Below are 15,182 nucleotides of genomic sequence, written 5' to 3' on the forward strand. Positions count from 1 at the left end.
ACGATACGAGGTTACAGATGTTTTGGGAGTATTGGGTTATGGATCGGTATTATAATACTGTTTTTAAATTGCTGAGGGATGTGGCTGTCTAGGATTTTGTTGTAATAAATTTATTAACCGGCTTTGTTAATGGCTGACTGAAGTTTTTAATCATTGGTATGAAATGCGATCAAGACCGGGTGTCTTTCCATTGAGGCTGTTTAGAGCTGCTTTGAACTCAATCAATGTGATTTTAGATTCTACTGAGATTGCTTCCGGTGATGGATTGTGGGATAAATTCATTGAGTAGACTCTGTTCTTATTAGTTTGGAATAAATCGGTAAATTTAGAGTCCGAAGACGATTCTGACCAGTGAGTGACGAGGACTTGGGCTATGGATTCTGAATTTATAATGTTTATAGATGGATCTGAGGGGGATGTTAAGCAATGTATATCATTTCTGGTTTTTCTCCGCAGAATGTATTGATGTTTGCCCAGATTTTTGAGGGAGTTGAATTCGGGTTTATTTCTGCAGTAAACTTTTGCAGAGAGCTGCGTTTTGCTTGTTTCAGTTCTCTTCTAAACAAAGCCTTGTTTTTCTTGAACTGTATGATGTTTTCGAGAGATATACTTCTTCTTAGCAAGTACCACGATTGGTTTTTATTGGTTCTAAGTTGTTCGAGGTATGTGTTTCCACCAAGGGACGGTTTTTCTTTTTATTAAATGCTGGGTTTGATTGCGGGATTGCTGTACTTGCGCTTTGATGGGTTATTTTTATAATGTTGGCGGCTTCTTGATTATTTGGCTGCTTGGTGGCCTTTTGTTGTGGAAAATATCTGTGAGTGATGTGAAGAGGGGCCAGTTTGCGGATTCAAGTTTGTATCTGGGGATCTTGTAGCTTTTACTGGAATTTTCATTAACAAAAAGATTAATATGGATGGGAAAATGATCACTACCGAAGAGTTCATGATCGGTTTTCCATTGGTCTGAGTGGCGAGGTTCGGGGTAATTATTGTTAGGTCCACATGTGTCATTGTATGGTGGGTTGAGAAAGGGGTTGGGGAGCCATCGTTTAGGGTAATTAGGTTAGATTGTGAAATGTATTTAAAAATCGTACATCCCTTTCTATTATTGTTAGGCGATCCCCAGCTTTGGTGCCAGCTGTTGAAGTCACCTGCTATGATGGTATTTTCATTGGGATTACCATACATATTTTCCAAATTTCGTAGTTCAAAATTCTTGTTTGGGGCAATGTAAGTGGATATGAGTCGAAGCTTTTGCTTGGAGTGAATAATAACTCCTACGGATTCGAAATCGTTGTTAAGATTAACTTGTTCGTTTTTGAATTGAGTTGTGGATTAGAATTCCTACTCCACCGTGGGAGTTGTTTGATGTGTTTTTATGTATGAATGTGAAGTTGAGAGGGATGGGAATGTTATTAAGGGAATGTAAATGGGTTTCTTGCAGGCAGATGGCTTTTGGGTTATAACAATTAAGTAATAATTGTAGTTGGTCGTAATTGTTTATGTAACCGTTACAGTTCCATTGCAGGATTAATACCATTGTGATTATTTAAATAGTTTTTTTTTTTTTAATATCTACCTCAAAGTTCTTCCTCAGAGCTGTTGCGATTGGCTAGTCTACTTAATTCGTTGGCTAATTTGGTAGTATTATAGGCTTTGATTTGTCTGATTTATCTTTGGCTTTGAGAGAAGGTTTTGATGTTAGGTTTGTCTTACTATTATTTTGGCTTCTAAGCTTACGGTCGGATTCAGTCATCTTCTTCTTTGGGAGGGTCGTAGTGGAATCTGATGAAATCTCAGTCTCCATTTCTTCAATGACGGTGCGTTTGGACGAAGTGGTGGGTTGGTGATCCATGATGTCGGTGTATGACCTTAACTGACGGTTGGTGCTTGTGCTGGTAGGTGCTTGGGTGCTTGCAGTCTTTTGGGCTTCGCTTACAGTGGTCGTAGGTTGATTGGTGGACGTTATCTTGGAGTACGGAGTAGTTTGATGGATGTGGCGCATATTATATATTCTTGTGGCGGTTTTGTGGTCAACTTTTTGTAGGGTTTTTTATTGTTGTTATTTCTTTTTGGTTTATAAAGGCGGGGCATGTTTTATCTAGTGGGCTGTGATTGAATTGGTTGTTTATATCATACTTGCAGTTTATGCAAAACTTAGGTTTGTCGCATTCGGTGTCCTCTGTGGTGTGTGCTTCTGCGGAACAGTTGGAGCAGGTTTTGGGGCTTCTGCAGAATTTGGTCGGGTGTCCAAACTTCAGGCAGTTACGGCATTTCAGTGGGCGTGGAATATGTGGTCGAACTCTAACTCTCTCGTATCTTATCATCAAGGTTTCGGTAGAGTTGTTGATCCAAAAGTGACGGTTTATGAGTCCTGATTCTTGTAGGATAATTGTTCTTCATTATACGTATTTTTTTCAATGTTGGTTACCTTTTGCGACTTAAGCTCGTTCAGTATATCCAATTCATCTATGTTGCGAAGTTCATTAGAGTAGATGACTCCTTTTGAGAAATTTAGAGTTTCATGCTCGGTTACGGAAACAGTGAAGTTGTGGAATTGCGTTAGCCTTAGTAATCTATATGCCTGGTTTGCGCCTTTGGTTTTAATTAATAAGGTTCCGTTTCTATTCTTGTTACAAGACTCCACTTCGCCACCGCAGGTGAAGTCAATGACCTTTTTAATCACGAATGGTGATACTTTTTCAAATGTCTCATTGTCCGTTCTGGTGATCGTGAGAAATTTCGGTTCGAATAGTGCTGTTCTTGTAGACAGAGGGGGGAAGTCTAAGTCCGGTGGTCGATGCATTGTTGTTGTGCCTGGCTGCCGCCGCTGCACAAGGCGCTTGTGCGCGTTTGTAACGGTTGCGATGTGATTTTTGTTATTGGGTTTTTTTCGAAATTTTCTTTGAGCACTTGTTTTGTGTTTACAAAAATTGTTAGAATTTTGTATTTGTAACTGCTGGTACTCGCGGAGGTTCTGCTGATAGCACGTCTTTACTCGATGAGGTTTGGACTGGTACTGCAGAAAATGTTATAAAATTGTAATCTGAGTGGAATTAAATTACATTGCAAAGTTGCACTTCAAATACAAATACTTAAAAGTGCAGGATAAATTTTGAGGGCCATTTAAAACTCAAACAATTTATTAAAATTGGAATCAGATTTTTAAGGTTGCACTTCAAATGCAAACATTTAAGAGTATAAAATTGTGTTTCAGGTCGATTTCAACATTCTTTGTAATAAATAGTGCTAAAACTCAGTAACAGTTTTTAAGAGTTTATATTTTTCAGACATCCAACCCTCTGGTAAAATCTTTTATTCATTTATAAATTCGCTACAAGGCAAGACATCAATACCCTTGAAACAAATCCGTTAATGAAAGGCAAGCCTCATGTAACGAAAAAGTATTTCCTGATTTTACACAAATAAAATCAATTAATAGGGCTTAAAAAAAACAAGCCCAAACGATATTTGATTACAAAAAACACCCAGCAGATGATTTTTTACCACAGACTGGAAAAAACTTAGATCCGAGGCAAATTGAAAACACGATTTCGTCCGCTGAAGCAGGCAAAAAATCCCCACAAAAGGTGATAAAAAACCCGACAACCAAAATGATTTTCACATTGATGAAAATTAAATGCGAGGCGGGGCAAACCAATGCGATGTGTTGCATCTGTCCGGGGCATTATCAAATAATTCAGTTGTAATCTATTTTAATCCGTCCGCGTGGCCCGCGAAACCGCCCCACTTGACCATGGCGAATCATCAGAATGTTTTGTTAGCTTGGCCTCTGATATCGCCTCCCACTTACCACCCACTTCCCACCCACTTACCACCCACTTCCCACCCACTTACCACCTACAACCCACCCACCCAGCTGCCTATAAAAGTATTTATTTCGACATTTTGCTAAACATTGCCCAGATTTAAATTTCCATTCATGTAAAAATTGCATAAATACATGCAAATATCGTTTGATGGAAATGTCCAGCTATATTTCAGTCACCCATTTTTTTATTCGCATAGCCAGGGAATTATTCAAATAATTTAAGCGGCTTAGTGTAATGGCTGGTGAGGTTTTGTCTCGATCCAGAGAATGGGAGTAAAGCTGCTCTAAGCGTAAAGAACCATTGCGGTTGCTTAAATTATACAGTATAATTTGCGAATATAGATTACCAATTGCATGAAAGGGGCAATTGAATAAATAATTGTTTGGGTTTTATGTTCAATCGATTGGTCAAGGGTTATTTTATCATTACAAAAGTCAATATGGATTATATGGAACGCAGCATTTTTCTGACTACACGATCTTGTCTATCCACCCGAATAACACTGAAATTACACTAATAAAATCTCTTATTATTAATTTAAATGATTATAAAATGATTTGGGTGTTCCCAAGTGGCCCTATCGCATCCATTTGGAAGCAACGAAGAGTTTCTCAAAAATTCTGTACTGTAAACTGTTTTAAGGGGGCTTTAGGCTCAACAAAAGTCCCCGTTTATCATGTCTAAATTATCTAACCTCATTCAAAACTCATCAGATTCTTTAAATATTTAAATATAAATTCTTTGAATTGAAAAATTTGTTAATATGCAGATATAAGAAAAAACAATTTCTAACCTTAATTAAAAGTAAGATAAAAACGAAATACCTAACGTTATGATGGGACTATATAAAAAAGGAACTATTTCTTACAAAAGTCAGTCGAAGAAAATGTTTCGATCACTAATCCTACTCACTTTTTTAGCCCTACCTTTCTTAGTTCTCGGAAATCAAAGGATCATAGACGGTAACACAGTGAACATTAAGGATGCCCCGTGGTATGCCTCGATTCTGTTCAGATTCCTATCTGAAATGCAGTGGAAGTCCTTGTTTCAAACAACTATATCCTGACAGCGGCCAAGTGTGTGGATGGTAATAAAGTGAAAAAACATTAAAGTTAGATTGGGGTACCAGCAGCTGTAGATCTGGGTGGATCGCAGCTAGGAATCTGTAGTGTGAAAATCCACAGCCAGTACTCCAGTTGGCGCTTCGACAATAATCTGGCGTTATTAAAAACCTTGCGAGCAACTTAATGCCACAGATGCAATAAAACCCATCGAGAGGATCGACAAGTTGCCAGATGATAATTCCCGAGCCAATATAACCGGTTGTGGTGCCAGATCGGGAAGTTGGTTTGATGTGATTCAAGAGAAGAAGTCTGCGGGCATTTTCGATGGCCTTGTGAACCTATTATCCAATTTGCCTGCCCAATTGCACGGCACCGAAGTGAAAATCCTAAGCGAAAAGCAGTGCGCCGCAGACTGGACCTTTCCATTTCTTCTTCACGATGGAATCTCTGAGCTGACCATCTGTACCAAGTCTTCCCGCACGGGAGCCTGTTCCTTTGATATGGGGGCTCCCTTGGTCGTCGACAATAAGCTGGTGGGCATCCTTTCCAGGGCAGGCTGTTCCATCAAGCCAGATGTCTTTTCGAATGTCCTTAAGCACACGGATTGGCTGGATAGCAACATTAAGCTGTAATATTAAATATTTAAAATGAAAAAACACGTTTGATTTAAAACATAATTACCATACCATATATAATTACATGAATTTCTTAGAGCACAAAATAAAGAAGAACATTGCGCAACCGTTGAATATAGGTGGGGAAAATTAGAAATCAATTCCGAATGTCACCCGTGAAAGATCATATATATAGGAGTGATCAAGAAGTACCGGATTTATTGATGAAAAATGCTACAATCAGCTGGAATACTTCTTCTAACATTCCTATCCTGGTCGACTGCTGAAGTGGCTAAGAATGGCAGTGGCAGGTGTTCCCCTCGTGGAAAAGCAGCGAGGGTCGAGGAAGTGCCATGGATAGCTTCGATTCAGTCTAATAATACGCAATTGTGCAGCGGGGCAATCATCAATCCAAAATTCGTACTAATCACCGCGAATTGCCTGACAAACGTCAACATAACTACTGTCAAGGTGCTCGTTGGCAATCCCGATCGAGACTCGGGATCTTCTTTTGGGGTTTGCAACGAAATCATCCATACGCGGAACCCAAAGCATACTAGCGATGACAATCTTTCCTTGCTGAAACTCTGTGAACCTCTTACCACCTCTGCCAAGGTCAAGGCCATCGATATAATCGACAAGCAGCCCGAGGAGGGAGCCAGGGGCTCAGTCGCCGGATGGGGTTCCCTCACCAAGGGGCGATTTAAGTCAAAAGACTGCTGGGCCAAGCATTCAAAGGTCCTGCGAAAAACTGATGTCCAGCTCTTAGATATCAAGGAATGCGCCACTCGACGAAAAAAGTCTTTTAGCAAGCTGAGCCTTTCGGATGCTAACATTTGCAGTGAAAAGCGGGATTTCAGTTGCTCCTATGATGCGGGATCTCCTCTGGTCATAGATGGCAAGCTTGCGGGTATAATAACCGCCGGCACTTGTTTGAGGAAGCCCGAAATCTATGCCAGTTTGTACAATTACAGGAAATGGATAGAAACCAGTACAAAGGACAAGTAATGCCCAGAAGCTGTATTCGTTTAATCATGTAAACTTCAAAAATTATATTTGCTTAAGAATATAAACATTCATTTTCTAAAAAGTTTAGCTCATTTTAGTTTTTTTTTTACTTAGGACACATTTTCATAAGTAACCAATTAATGATTGGTATATAATAATAATCAAAGTATATTATTATTTTATACCAGATTCTTGTTGTCCCCTATTCTATTGATGTACGACCTATATATTATATATCATGCCATCTATAGTGATCATCATAGACCATCTAAGAGCGGTTTTCTAGTAGGTTTTAAATCAATGAAATCGTGAGGAAATTTTGAATTTATGCCCAACCTTTAGAGTAACATTCTTAGGAATTTTTAAAATATTGATTTGCTTTGGAAAATTGCTTGTGTCTCAATATATAAGTGAGAGAAACTAGAAATCAATTAGTGATTTCACAGTTGAAAGATCTTATAAATATATAAAAGGTGGCCAAGTAGTAACGGACTTATAATGCGAAAATGCTCCGGTTAGCTTGTGTACTCTTCCTAGCCATCCTGCCGTGGTCAGCAGATGCACAGAATGTGAATGACAACTGTGGGCTTTCTGGCAATGTAACGGCGATCAAGGACGTGCCATGGATAGCATCGGTTCAGCATGATAATAAGCACATATGCATAGGGACAATTCTTAACACAAAGCACATACTAACTGCCTCGGAGTGCCTGAAAAGCAGGAAAATACCAGGTCTTAAGGTTCGCGTGGGAAATGCCAATCGGGACTCAGGATTGGCTATGGCAGTTTGTAAGGTTCTACCCCATCCGAACTCCGTCGGCCAAAAAGGGTTCGGCAGCAATCTGGCCTTGTTGACCCTCTGTGAACCACTGACCCCCTCTGAAGAGGTCAAGGAGATCGCCATAGTTGACACAGAGCCCGATAAGGACTCCAAAGCCGAGGCCTCGGTCGCTGGATGGGGTTCCCTCAGCTGGTGGCGATGGATTGTAAAGCCATGCTGGACTGTCTCATCGGCGGTACTGCGGAAATCCAATGTCCAGCTCATGGATGTAGATAAATGCGCCAGTGAACGCAAGGGTTGGAATTGGTTCTCCAATCCACTGGCAACGGATCTTAAAGTTTGCACTGCTAAGAAGGAGAAGTACTGCTCCTTCGACAAGGGTGCTCCTTTGGTCATCGATGGCAAACTGGCCGGCATATTGGTCCTTGGCGATTGTGACCGAAAGCCCGATGTCTTTGTCAGTTTGTTCAAACACAAGACTTGGCTACAAGCTAATACTAAGGACACGTAATTACTGAAAGTTAGAGACACTATTAGCTGTCCTGCATAAAATCATATAATTATTTTTAGTAAACTGAATAATGTTTATTTAATCAAATAAACGTCACAATTTTGTATTATTACCTTATATTATGCGACGAGGGTATAGAATATGTAGCAGGAGAATATCCCATGACATATAGAACTCATAAGTGGTAAGTCCCTTTCAGCACTGGCTTGAGTCTTTCGGGCTTACTGACTGGTTTTTTTTATTGCAAGAAAAAAATTATATATAATGAAAACTATAAACACATTATTCTGTAGGTTGCGTGATTTTTTACGCTAGCGTTGGTAAAAAATCAACCAGTTGGTAAGGCCATGGTTATTTCAATTAAATTTGAAAAAACATAGAATACCAGAGAGCATTGCGTAAGTGAGAAAAATTAAAAATCAATTAACCATGACACAGTTGAAAGGTCTTATAAATAGTGGAACCCAATCAATAACGAACTTAAAAAAAACAAAATGCTCCAAGCAGCTTTTGTACTTTGTCTAGTCATCCTGCCCTGGTCGGTTGTTCCAAACATTCGGGTAGGTGAATGTGAGTCGGCTGGCAAACGACCTTTGGCCAAGGATGTGTCATGGCAGGCATTGGTTGATTTTAAAAAAATGCACATATGCAACGGAGCTATTTTGAACACCAACTACATCCTAACTGCCTCGGATTGCGTCAGAGACAAATTACCATCTGATCTGAGGGTGCGATTAGGCCATACTGAGAAATTCACTGGAGATATTGCGGGAGTTTGCCAAGTAAAAATCCATCCTCAGTCCAGCAAAACAAAGCAGGGCAGCAATCTGGCCTTGTTGAAGCTCTGCGAACCTCTGGACCCCTCTGAAGATATCCAGAAAATCCCCATATTCTACAAGCAGCCTAAAAACGGGGCTGAGGCGTTCATCTCTGGATACGGATCCTATAACAACTCGTATTATACTTGTCAACCCCATATTTTACGAAAGAAATCTGTGCAACTGTACGATCTAAGGGCGTGTGCCGCTAGGCGAAAAATATCCGCTCCGACCATCAGCGTTACGGGTCTTAACATTTGCGCCGAGAAGAAGCAGAGGTTATGTTCCTTCAATAAGGGTGCTCCATTGGTCATAGATGGCAAGTTGGCGGGCATTTTGTCGTTTGGGGATTGTTCCATTGAGCCCGATGTTTTTGTCAATGTGTTCTATCACATAAAATGGTTGCAAGCCAATACAAAGTAGATATAATGGGCAAATTTTAAAAGTCTTTGCATGTACTTCAATAAAATAAAATTCATTGCATCTTTAAAAACTATTTTAGACGAACTTTATTTGGGAGCACTTTTGGACTTATGAAACTGAAATTAACTTAAAAGGTCATGGCAACATAGAGAAAAATGGGTCTGTAGTTAACATATTTTATGAATTTATATACTAAATCATGTTTAAGTTGACATGACTTTTTTAATAAATTCCAGTCATTTAGTCAATTACAAATATAGTTACAATTACATCTAATGAAAGCATTACTAAAGATTTTCTTTTTGAAAGACTTAAGTTTAAGTTAAGTTACAGAACCAGAGGTTGACATTTTAAAACTGAATGGGCACGGTGTTATACCGTAAAATATTTTTAAGCCGTTCAGCATAACAAATTCATTTTTAAGATTTTTCTCTGGTACGTACTATAAAATCCGCAGACCTCGGTGTAACCAATTTAATTCGCTATAATGTTGCTAAAAGCTCTACCACTCCTTCTAGGGTTATTCCTGCTCGTACTTTCCGATCCCGATCCCGAACCTGCAGTTTATGACGATGCAGAAGAGGAGATGGTTAAGTGCAACAATAGGACACTTGGTGGTACACCCGTGGATATAAACACAGCGCCATGGACGGCATCAATTTCGATCACGGAAAAAGCCAAGTGCGCTGGTATTGTCTACAATTGGAACCACGTACTAACGGCTGCCAAATGTGTGGATGGTTTTATGAACAAGGCGATAAAGGTGCGCCTGGGCAGCACTGATCGCAGCACTGGAGTTACCGAAGTCGCCGTTTGCAAGATCATCGTTCATGAGAAGTTTACCACCCACACCATTCACAATAACTTGGCCATGTTGAAGTTGTGCAGCCCGATCAAGCCCTCTAAAACGATCAAGAATATCCAGGTGATAAACAAGTTACCAGCAGATGGCACAAAGACAGTATCCCATGGCTGGGCATCCTTCCGATGGTGGGCAATGTTTTGGACCAAGTGCGTCGATGAATTGGCTCACAAGATGCTGAAGGCGGAAGTGAAGTTTTACAATCACAATAAGTGTCTGGGCTTGTGGCCGCAAACGAGTTTTGCCAGAGATACCAATCCCAACGCAAAAATCACAGAAGACTTGTTCTGCACCAATAAGGTCGGTAATGAATCCTGCTCCTTCGACATGGGAGCTCCCCTGACCCTCGATGGCAAACTGCTCGGCATCCTGACCAGGGGCGGCTGCTCCCAGCGACCTGAAATCTACACCAATCTCATCAAGTTCAAGGCTTGGCTGGATAAAAATTCAAAGTAACAACGCCTTAAGTGAGGGTAAAATATTATAATAAATACATGTTAATTGGTAACGTTTCTTTCAATCAGCACATATTTTAATAAATATATATCCTTGTCATTAGCTTCATGTAAAGCTACAGGTAATGGCCAAAGAAAAATCCAATTATTTATTAAAAACTAGAGAAACCATGAAAACATGCGTTTACACATTCAGACGAAAATGGCTAGTTAGACTCGGCTAGTAATCATTATCAAGAATTTACATACTTTATAATGTCGGAAACGCTTCTACCTTCTACCTGTTACATACTTCTTTCCGAATAAAATATACCCTTTACTCTATGAGTAACGTGTATTAATACATACCTTGTGTTGTTCTTAACGTAATGTAAAACTAAAGGTTGAAAACTAACCTCGGTTAAACCTTTTTAAAAGGGCACAATAAAATCCAATTTATTTATTTAATTATTCATAATTGTTAAAACTATGCAGTTCTGATAAAAGTAAGTAACAAGCAATACTTCCTACTAAGATAGAACTTAGAACAGAATAACTACTTATACACTGAAAAAAAAACAAAAAGTTTCTTATTCGCTTTTTAATTTATAAAACAAACCATTTAAAGACTATAAACTTTTATTTAAATATGAAAAAAAATGTTGTCCTTAAGTTGTTAATATGATTTTCATTAAATATTATTTTTTGGATTAAATTTTAATGCGAAGCACTGAATTCATTATGTAAGTACTTACATTTACTATTACACTTTTCTCAGTGTAGGCATACCATTACTCAATTTGAGGTATGACTTCAGCGATAAGAAGTGGGGGTTGTTTGCCTATAAAAAGAGTTTCCAAAGCAGAGCCTAACTCAGTTTGCTACAATGATCACGCTGGTGTTTCCCCTTCTACTGGCTGGTTTTACAAGGATTACCTTTGGTGATCCAGAGATCCAGAACCGCATCATTGGAGGCTACTATGTGGACATTGCTGATGCACCCTATCAGGCGGAAGTCATTATTGACGGCACTGCAATATGCAGTGGTGCCATCATAAAAGCAAAATTCATCCTTACGGCGGCTTCGTGTGTTTCTGAATACTATAGTTCGGTTCAAGTGCGTGTGGACACCAATTCCAGGGACTATGATGGTACGGGAACATTGGTGGATGTCTGCAATATCATCAGTCATCGTGGATACAATTACTGGCGCTTCGACAACAATCTGGCCCTGCTAAAGCTGTGCGAACCGCTGAAGACCTCGAAAACAGTGAATCCCATCGGCTTGTCTCAGGAACTACCGGTGGATTATTCCTGGTGTGTGGTTTCCGGCTGGGGATCCACCAGTTGGTGGGGCAGCTGGTGGGACAGGTGCTTTGGCAGTCTTCCAGACTATCTACAGATGGTCTGGGTTAGCGTCTACAATCGCGAGCAGTGCGCCGCGGACCGTGGAGTTTGGTTCGGTCTCTGGGATAATGGCATCTCATACCTAACCCTTTGCACCCAGTACGGCGCCGGAGGATGCTCCTACGACACAGGAGCTCCGCTTGTGAGAAATGGATATCTCGTGGGCATTCTATCCGAGGGCGGATGCTCAAAGAAACCCGATGTCTACGCAAGTGTGATTTGGTTCCAGAATTGGATAGAGGATAATACGGCCGACGATGTTACCACAACTCCGTCTAGTAGTACAAGTGTTAGTACTCCAGGTCCTACTTCTAGTTCTATTATTTCTACTAGTGATACACCCAGGACGACACCTTTACCTACATCCATTCCTGAAACTACTTCGAGTACAAAAATAACTCCTATTTCCACCGTTCCCAGTTCCACAATTACTACTAATACACCTACTACTACTTCAGCGCCTACTTCTGTTCCTGAAACCACTTCTGGTACTGAAATATCCTCTAGTTCCACTATTTCCAGTATCACAGAAACTATACCTAGTTCTACTCCTTCACCTAGTTCATCTCCTATACCTACTTCTAGTTCCACTGTTTCCAGCTCCACAGAAACTACACCAAGTACACCGATAACTACTTCCTCCACTACTGCTTCCAGCTCCACAGAAACTATACCTAGTACTTCTCCTTCACCTACTTCTTCTCCTATGACTACTTCTAGTTCCACTATTTCCAGTACCACAGGTACAACTAAGACACCTAGTTCGACTCTTTCACCTATTTCTACTCCGAAAGCTACTACTTCTGGTACTTCAAGTTCCATAGTATCCATTTCCACATATGTAACTAAAAAACCGATAACAACTTCTTCCCCTACTTCTACTCCTATAACTACTTCTAGTTCCACTGTTTCCAGCTCCACAGAAACAGCACCTAGTACAACTGTTTCACCTACTTCTTCTCCTGCAACTACTTCTAGTTCCACTGCTTCCAGCTCAACAGAACCTACACCTAGTACAACTGTTTCACCTACTTCTTCTGCTATAACTACTTCTAGTTCCACTGCTTCCAGCTCCAAAGAAACTACACCAAGTACTACTCCTTCACCTACTTCTTCTCCTATAACTACTTCTAGTTCCACTATTTCCAGTCCCACAGATATTACTATCACACCTAGTACTACACTTTCACCTACTTCTAGTCCTGAAACCACTTCTGGAACTGAAATTACTTCCACTATTCCCAGTTCGACAGATACTACTAATACACTTAGTACTACTAAGTTATCCACTACAAATCATATAGTTAGCTATAGTGATGAAGAAGGTGCTATTCCAGTGACACCAAAGCCTTTAGTTCCATAATTAAAAAACATTTATCATATTTTGGTATTCCATTTTATTTTGTGTTTTATCGTAATGGTCTAATAATTTTACATTTTGTTCTTAATATTGTATATAAGCTATAGAATCCTAACTCTTATCTCCAGACAAATCCATAAAATGTATAAATAAAAAGCTCCCACACACATTGTAAGTTCAACCGCGAAGCCTTTATTTATGTAACATTCTAGAAGTAAGCAATTTTTAATAACTATTTTCAAAATCGGGTTTATGAAATGCTAAATAAGTTCAGGTTAGCTTGCAAATGATTTAGATTTATATAAAATGCGCAGGTCACCAACACCAAATAGAAAACAAGAATTAATACATATGTATATGAGTTACATGATACTAATTAACACCCTTAATAAAAGAAAAACTGTGAAGCTCGATTTCAGAGTGAAGCTTATCTCGATTTATCCTCATGTGTTTGGCTTTTTTCTCCCGAAACCACAATCCTTGGGTTCCACTCAGAGTGTCTAAGGCTACGTCCATGGAAATGTCTACTACAACAGCCCCTGGACATTTGCATTATTCATGCTGGTCAAGTCAAACGGAAACAGAATTGAAGAAAGGTATGCGGCATGATGAAGTTGGGATACTCTTAAAAAATCAAAAAGTAAATATGGTCAGTAGTAGTAAAACGCTCCCATAAAATAGAGAAACCATCTACGAAAATGGTCAAAAGTGCTTGATCAAATTTCCAGCTCTCCCATATACTTAAGTTAATTAAAGTTTAGTTTTTGGTCGGCCAACAAGAAGCCGAAGACAAATTGAGGCATAAAAACTTGGAGACTTGGTGGGGTGGCAAGTCGTGATGAAGAGTCCCCTTAGGTTGACACCATTTATAAAGCTGCCTGGCAGCTGCCTGCATCCATTTGTGGCAAGTGCAACCGCGTTCAGGTTCTGCTCGCCACGTTCGGGCTGACAAAATCAAGATCTGGGGACATGGGATTTACTTGGGCCAGGTTGCCTCGCAGAGGAAAATACTTTTAGTGCAAATTGAAAAGTTCTCTCTGCTTAGACAAATATCTGCAAGAGTGGGCAGCTGCTGCAGATGGCCGATGCTGATGCTCCTGCCTCAAGGACATCGACACGAAAGCCGTTCTGACCATTTATCAGAATGTTATTGGCCGAAAGACAAAAAAAAAGGGGGGAAGGCAACGGGAGAAGGAAAACCAGGGAAAGGACAGCCGGGAGAACGAAGACAACTGCAATAAAATGCAATGTTTCTATTACAGCGATTTACGTGCGCACACCAACGCTGACAGACAGTGAGCACTCTATAAGCGAACAAGGTACTAGCGATTTTATAGAAAGTACGATTAAAGAGTCTTCAATTTAAGAACGTTTCTCCTCGATTAAGTGAGAATGCGAAATTTGAAGTAAAGAACATGTGATCTTGGTGTTTTTCCGCTCTCAATTATTCTAGGTGTGGGACTAACAATTACTAGCAATAATACAAGAATACCATAACTCATTAAACTCGAGTTAAAGTACGAGTAAAGAGTACTTTCTTCTTGAATTCAAGAACGTTTCTTCTCGATTAAGTAAGAATGCGAATTTTGAAGTTAAGAACATGTGCTCTTGTTGTTTTTTCGCTCTAAACTATTTTAGGTGTGGGTCTAACAATTACTAGCTATATCATGTATGTATACTCTTCGTCCCTTCTGGCGAAGATTCACTGTATCTCACGCTCCAGTCCACCCATTTAGCATCACCCTGCCGGGTGAGCAACATTTTTATGGCTTCTTGGACGAGCGGAATGTTCTGTTTTTGGGCAAAGCAAAGTTTTCATGGGTTGCTGTCCCTCGCGCTGCGACTTTTTGTAGTTGTTAGGTTGTTGGAATTGTTGGTGTTTTTGGGTTGTTTGTTAACTAGCAGCAACTATAAGATAAGCAGCCGAAATGTTCCTCTTGCCGCTGGTCAAATGCATTTATTTCCCTTATTCTCCTCGTGTGCATCCATCGTTTCTTCCTTTTTTTTTTTTTTTGGCCATTTTAATTGCTGTTGAACTTGGTGTTTGGCAATTGGCCGGGCAACA

At 39.9% G+C, this 15,182-nt stretch overlaps 5 protein-coding genes and 1 pseudogene across 5 annotated transcripts; all 6 read left to right on the forward strand.

Moving 5' to 3' along the window:
• The first annotated feature begins 4,716 nt into the window (after nucleotides 1-4,716).
• Nucleotides 4,717-5,555, forward strand: LOC119562278 (annotated as a pseudogene).
• A 171-nt stretch (nucleotides 5,556-5,726) lies between these two features.
• Nucleotides 5,727-6,608, forward strand: LOC119562279 (trypsin alpha-3-like). Its single transcript, XM_037875454.1, has one exon. The coding sequence runs from the start codon at nucleotides 5,745-5,747 to the stop codon at nucleotides 6,519-6,521; it is 777 nt and encodes a 258-aa protein (XP_037731382.1). The 5' UTR covers nucleotides 5,727-5,744; the 3' UTR covers nucleotides 6,522-6,608.
• A 419-nt stretch (nucleotides 6,609-7,027) lies between these two features.
• On the forward strand, nucleotides 7,028-7,813 carry LOC119562273 (trypsin-7-like). Its single transcript, XM_037875447.1, has one exon. It carries the CDS (start codon nucleotides 7,028-7,030, stop codon nucleotides 7,811-7,813), a length of 786 nt encoding a protein of 261 aa, XP_037731375.1.
• Nucleotides 7,814-8,451: 638 nt separating this feature from the next.
• On the forward strand, nucleotides 8,452-9,054 carry LOC119562275 (trypsin-like). The gene has a single exon (XM_037875448.1). The coding sequence runs from the start codon at nucleotides 8,452-8,454 to the stop codon at nucleotides 9,052-9,054; it is 603 nt and encodes a 200-aa protein (XP_037731376.1).
• Nucleotides 9,055-9,518: 464 nt separating this feature from the next.
• LOC119562272 (trypsin alpha-4-like) lies at nucleotides 9,519-10,497 on the forward strand. Its single transcript, XM_037875446.1, has one exon. It carries the CDS (start codon nucleotides 9,542-9,544, stop codon nucleotides 10,370-10,372), a length of 831 nt encoding a protein of 276 aa, XP_037731374.1. The 5' UTR covers nucleotides 9,519-9,541; the 3' UTR covers nucleotides 10,373-10,497.
• A 739-nt stretch (nucleotides 10,498-11,236) lies between these two features.
• Nucleotides 11,237-13,547, forward strand: LOC119562277 (flocculation protein FLO11-like). The gene has a single exon (XM_037875453.1). It carries the CDS (start codon nucleotides 11,237-11,239, stop codon nucleotides 13,118-13,120), a length of 1,884 nt encoding a protein of 627 aa, XP_037731381.1. The 3' UTR covers nucleotides 13,121-13,547.
• The last annotated feature ends 1,635 nt before the right edge of the window (nucleotides 13,548-15,182 follow it).

This window comes from Drosophila subpulchrella, unplaced genomic scaffold (assembly GCF_014743375.2).
Source record: "Drosophila subpulchrella strain 33 F10 #4 breed RU33 unplaced genomic scaffold, RU_Dsub_v1.1 Primary Assembly Seq415, whole genome shotgun sequence".
Taxonomy (NCBI): Eukaryota; Metazoa; Arthropoda; class Insecta; order Diptera; family Drosophilidae; genus Drosophila; species Drosophila subpulchrella.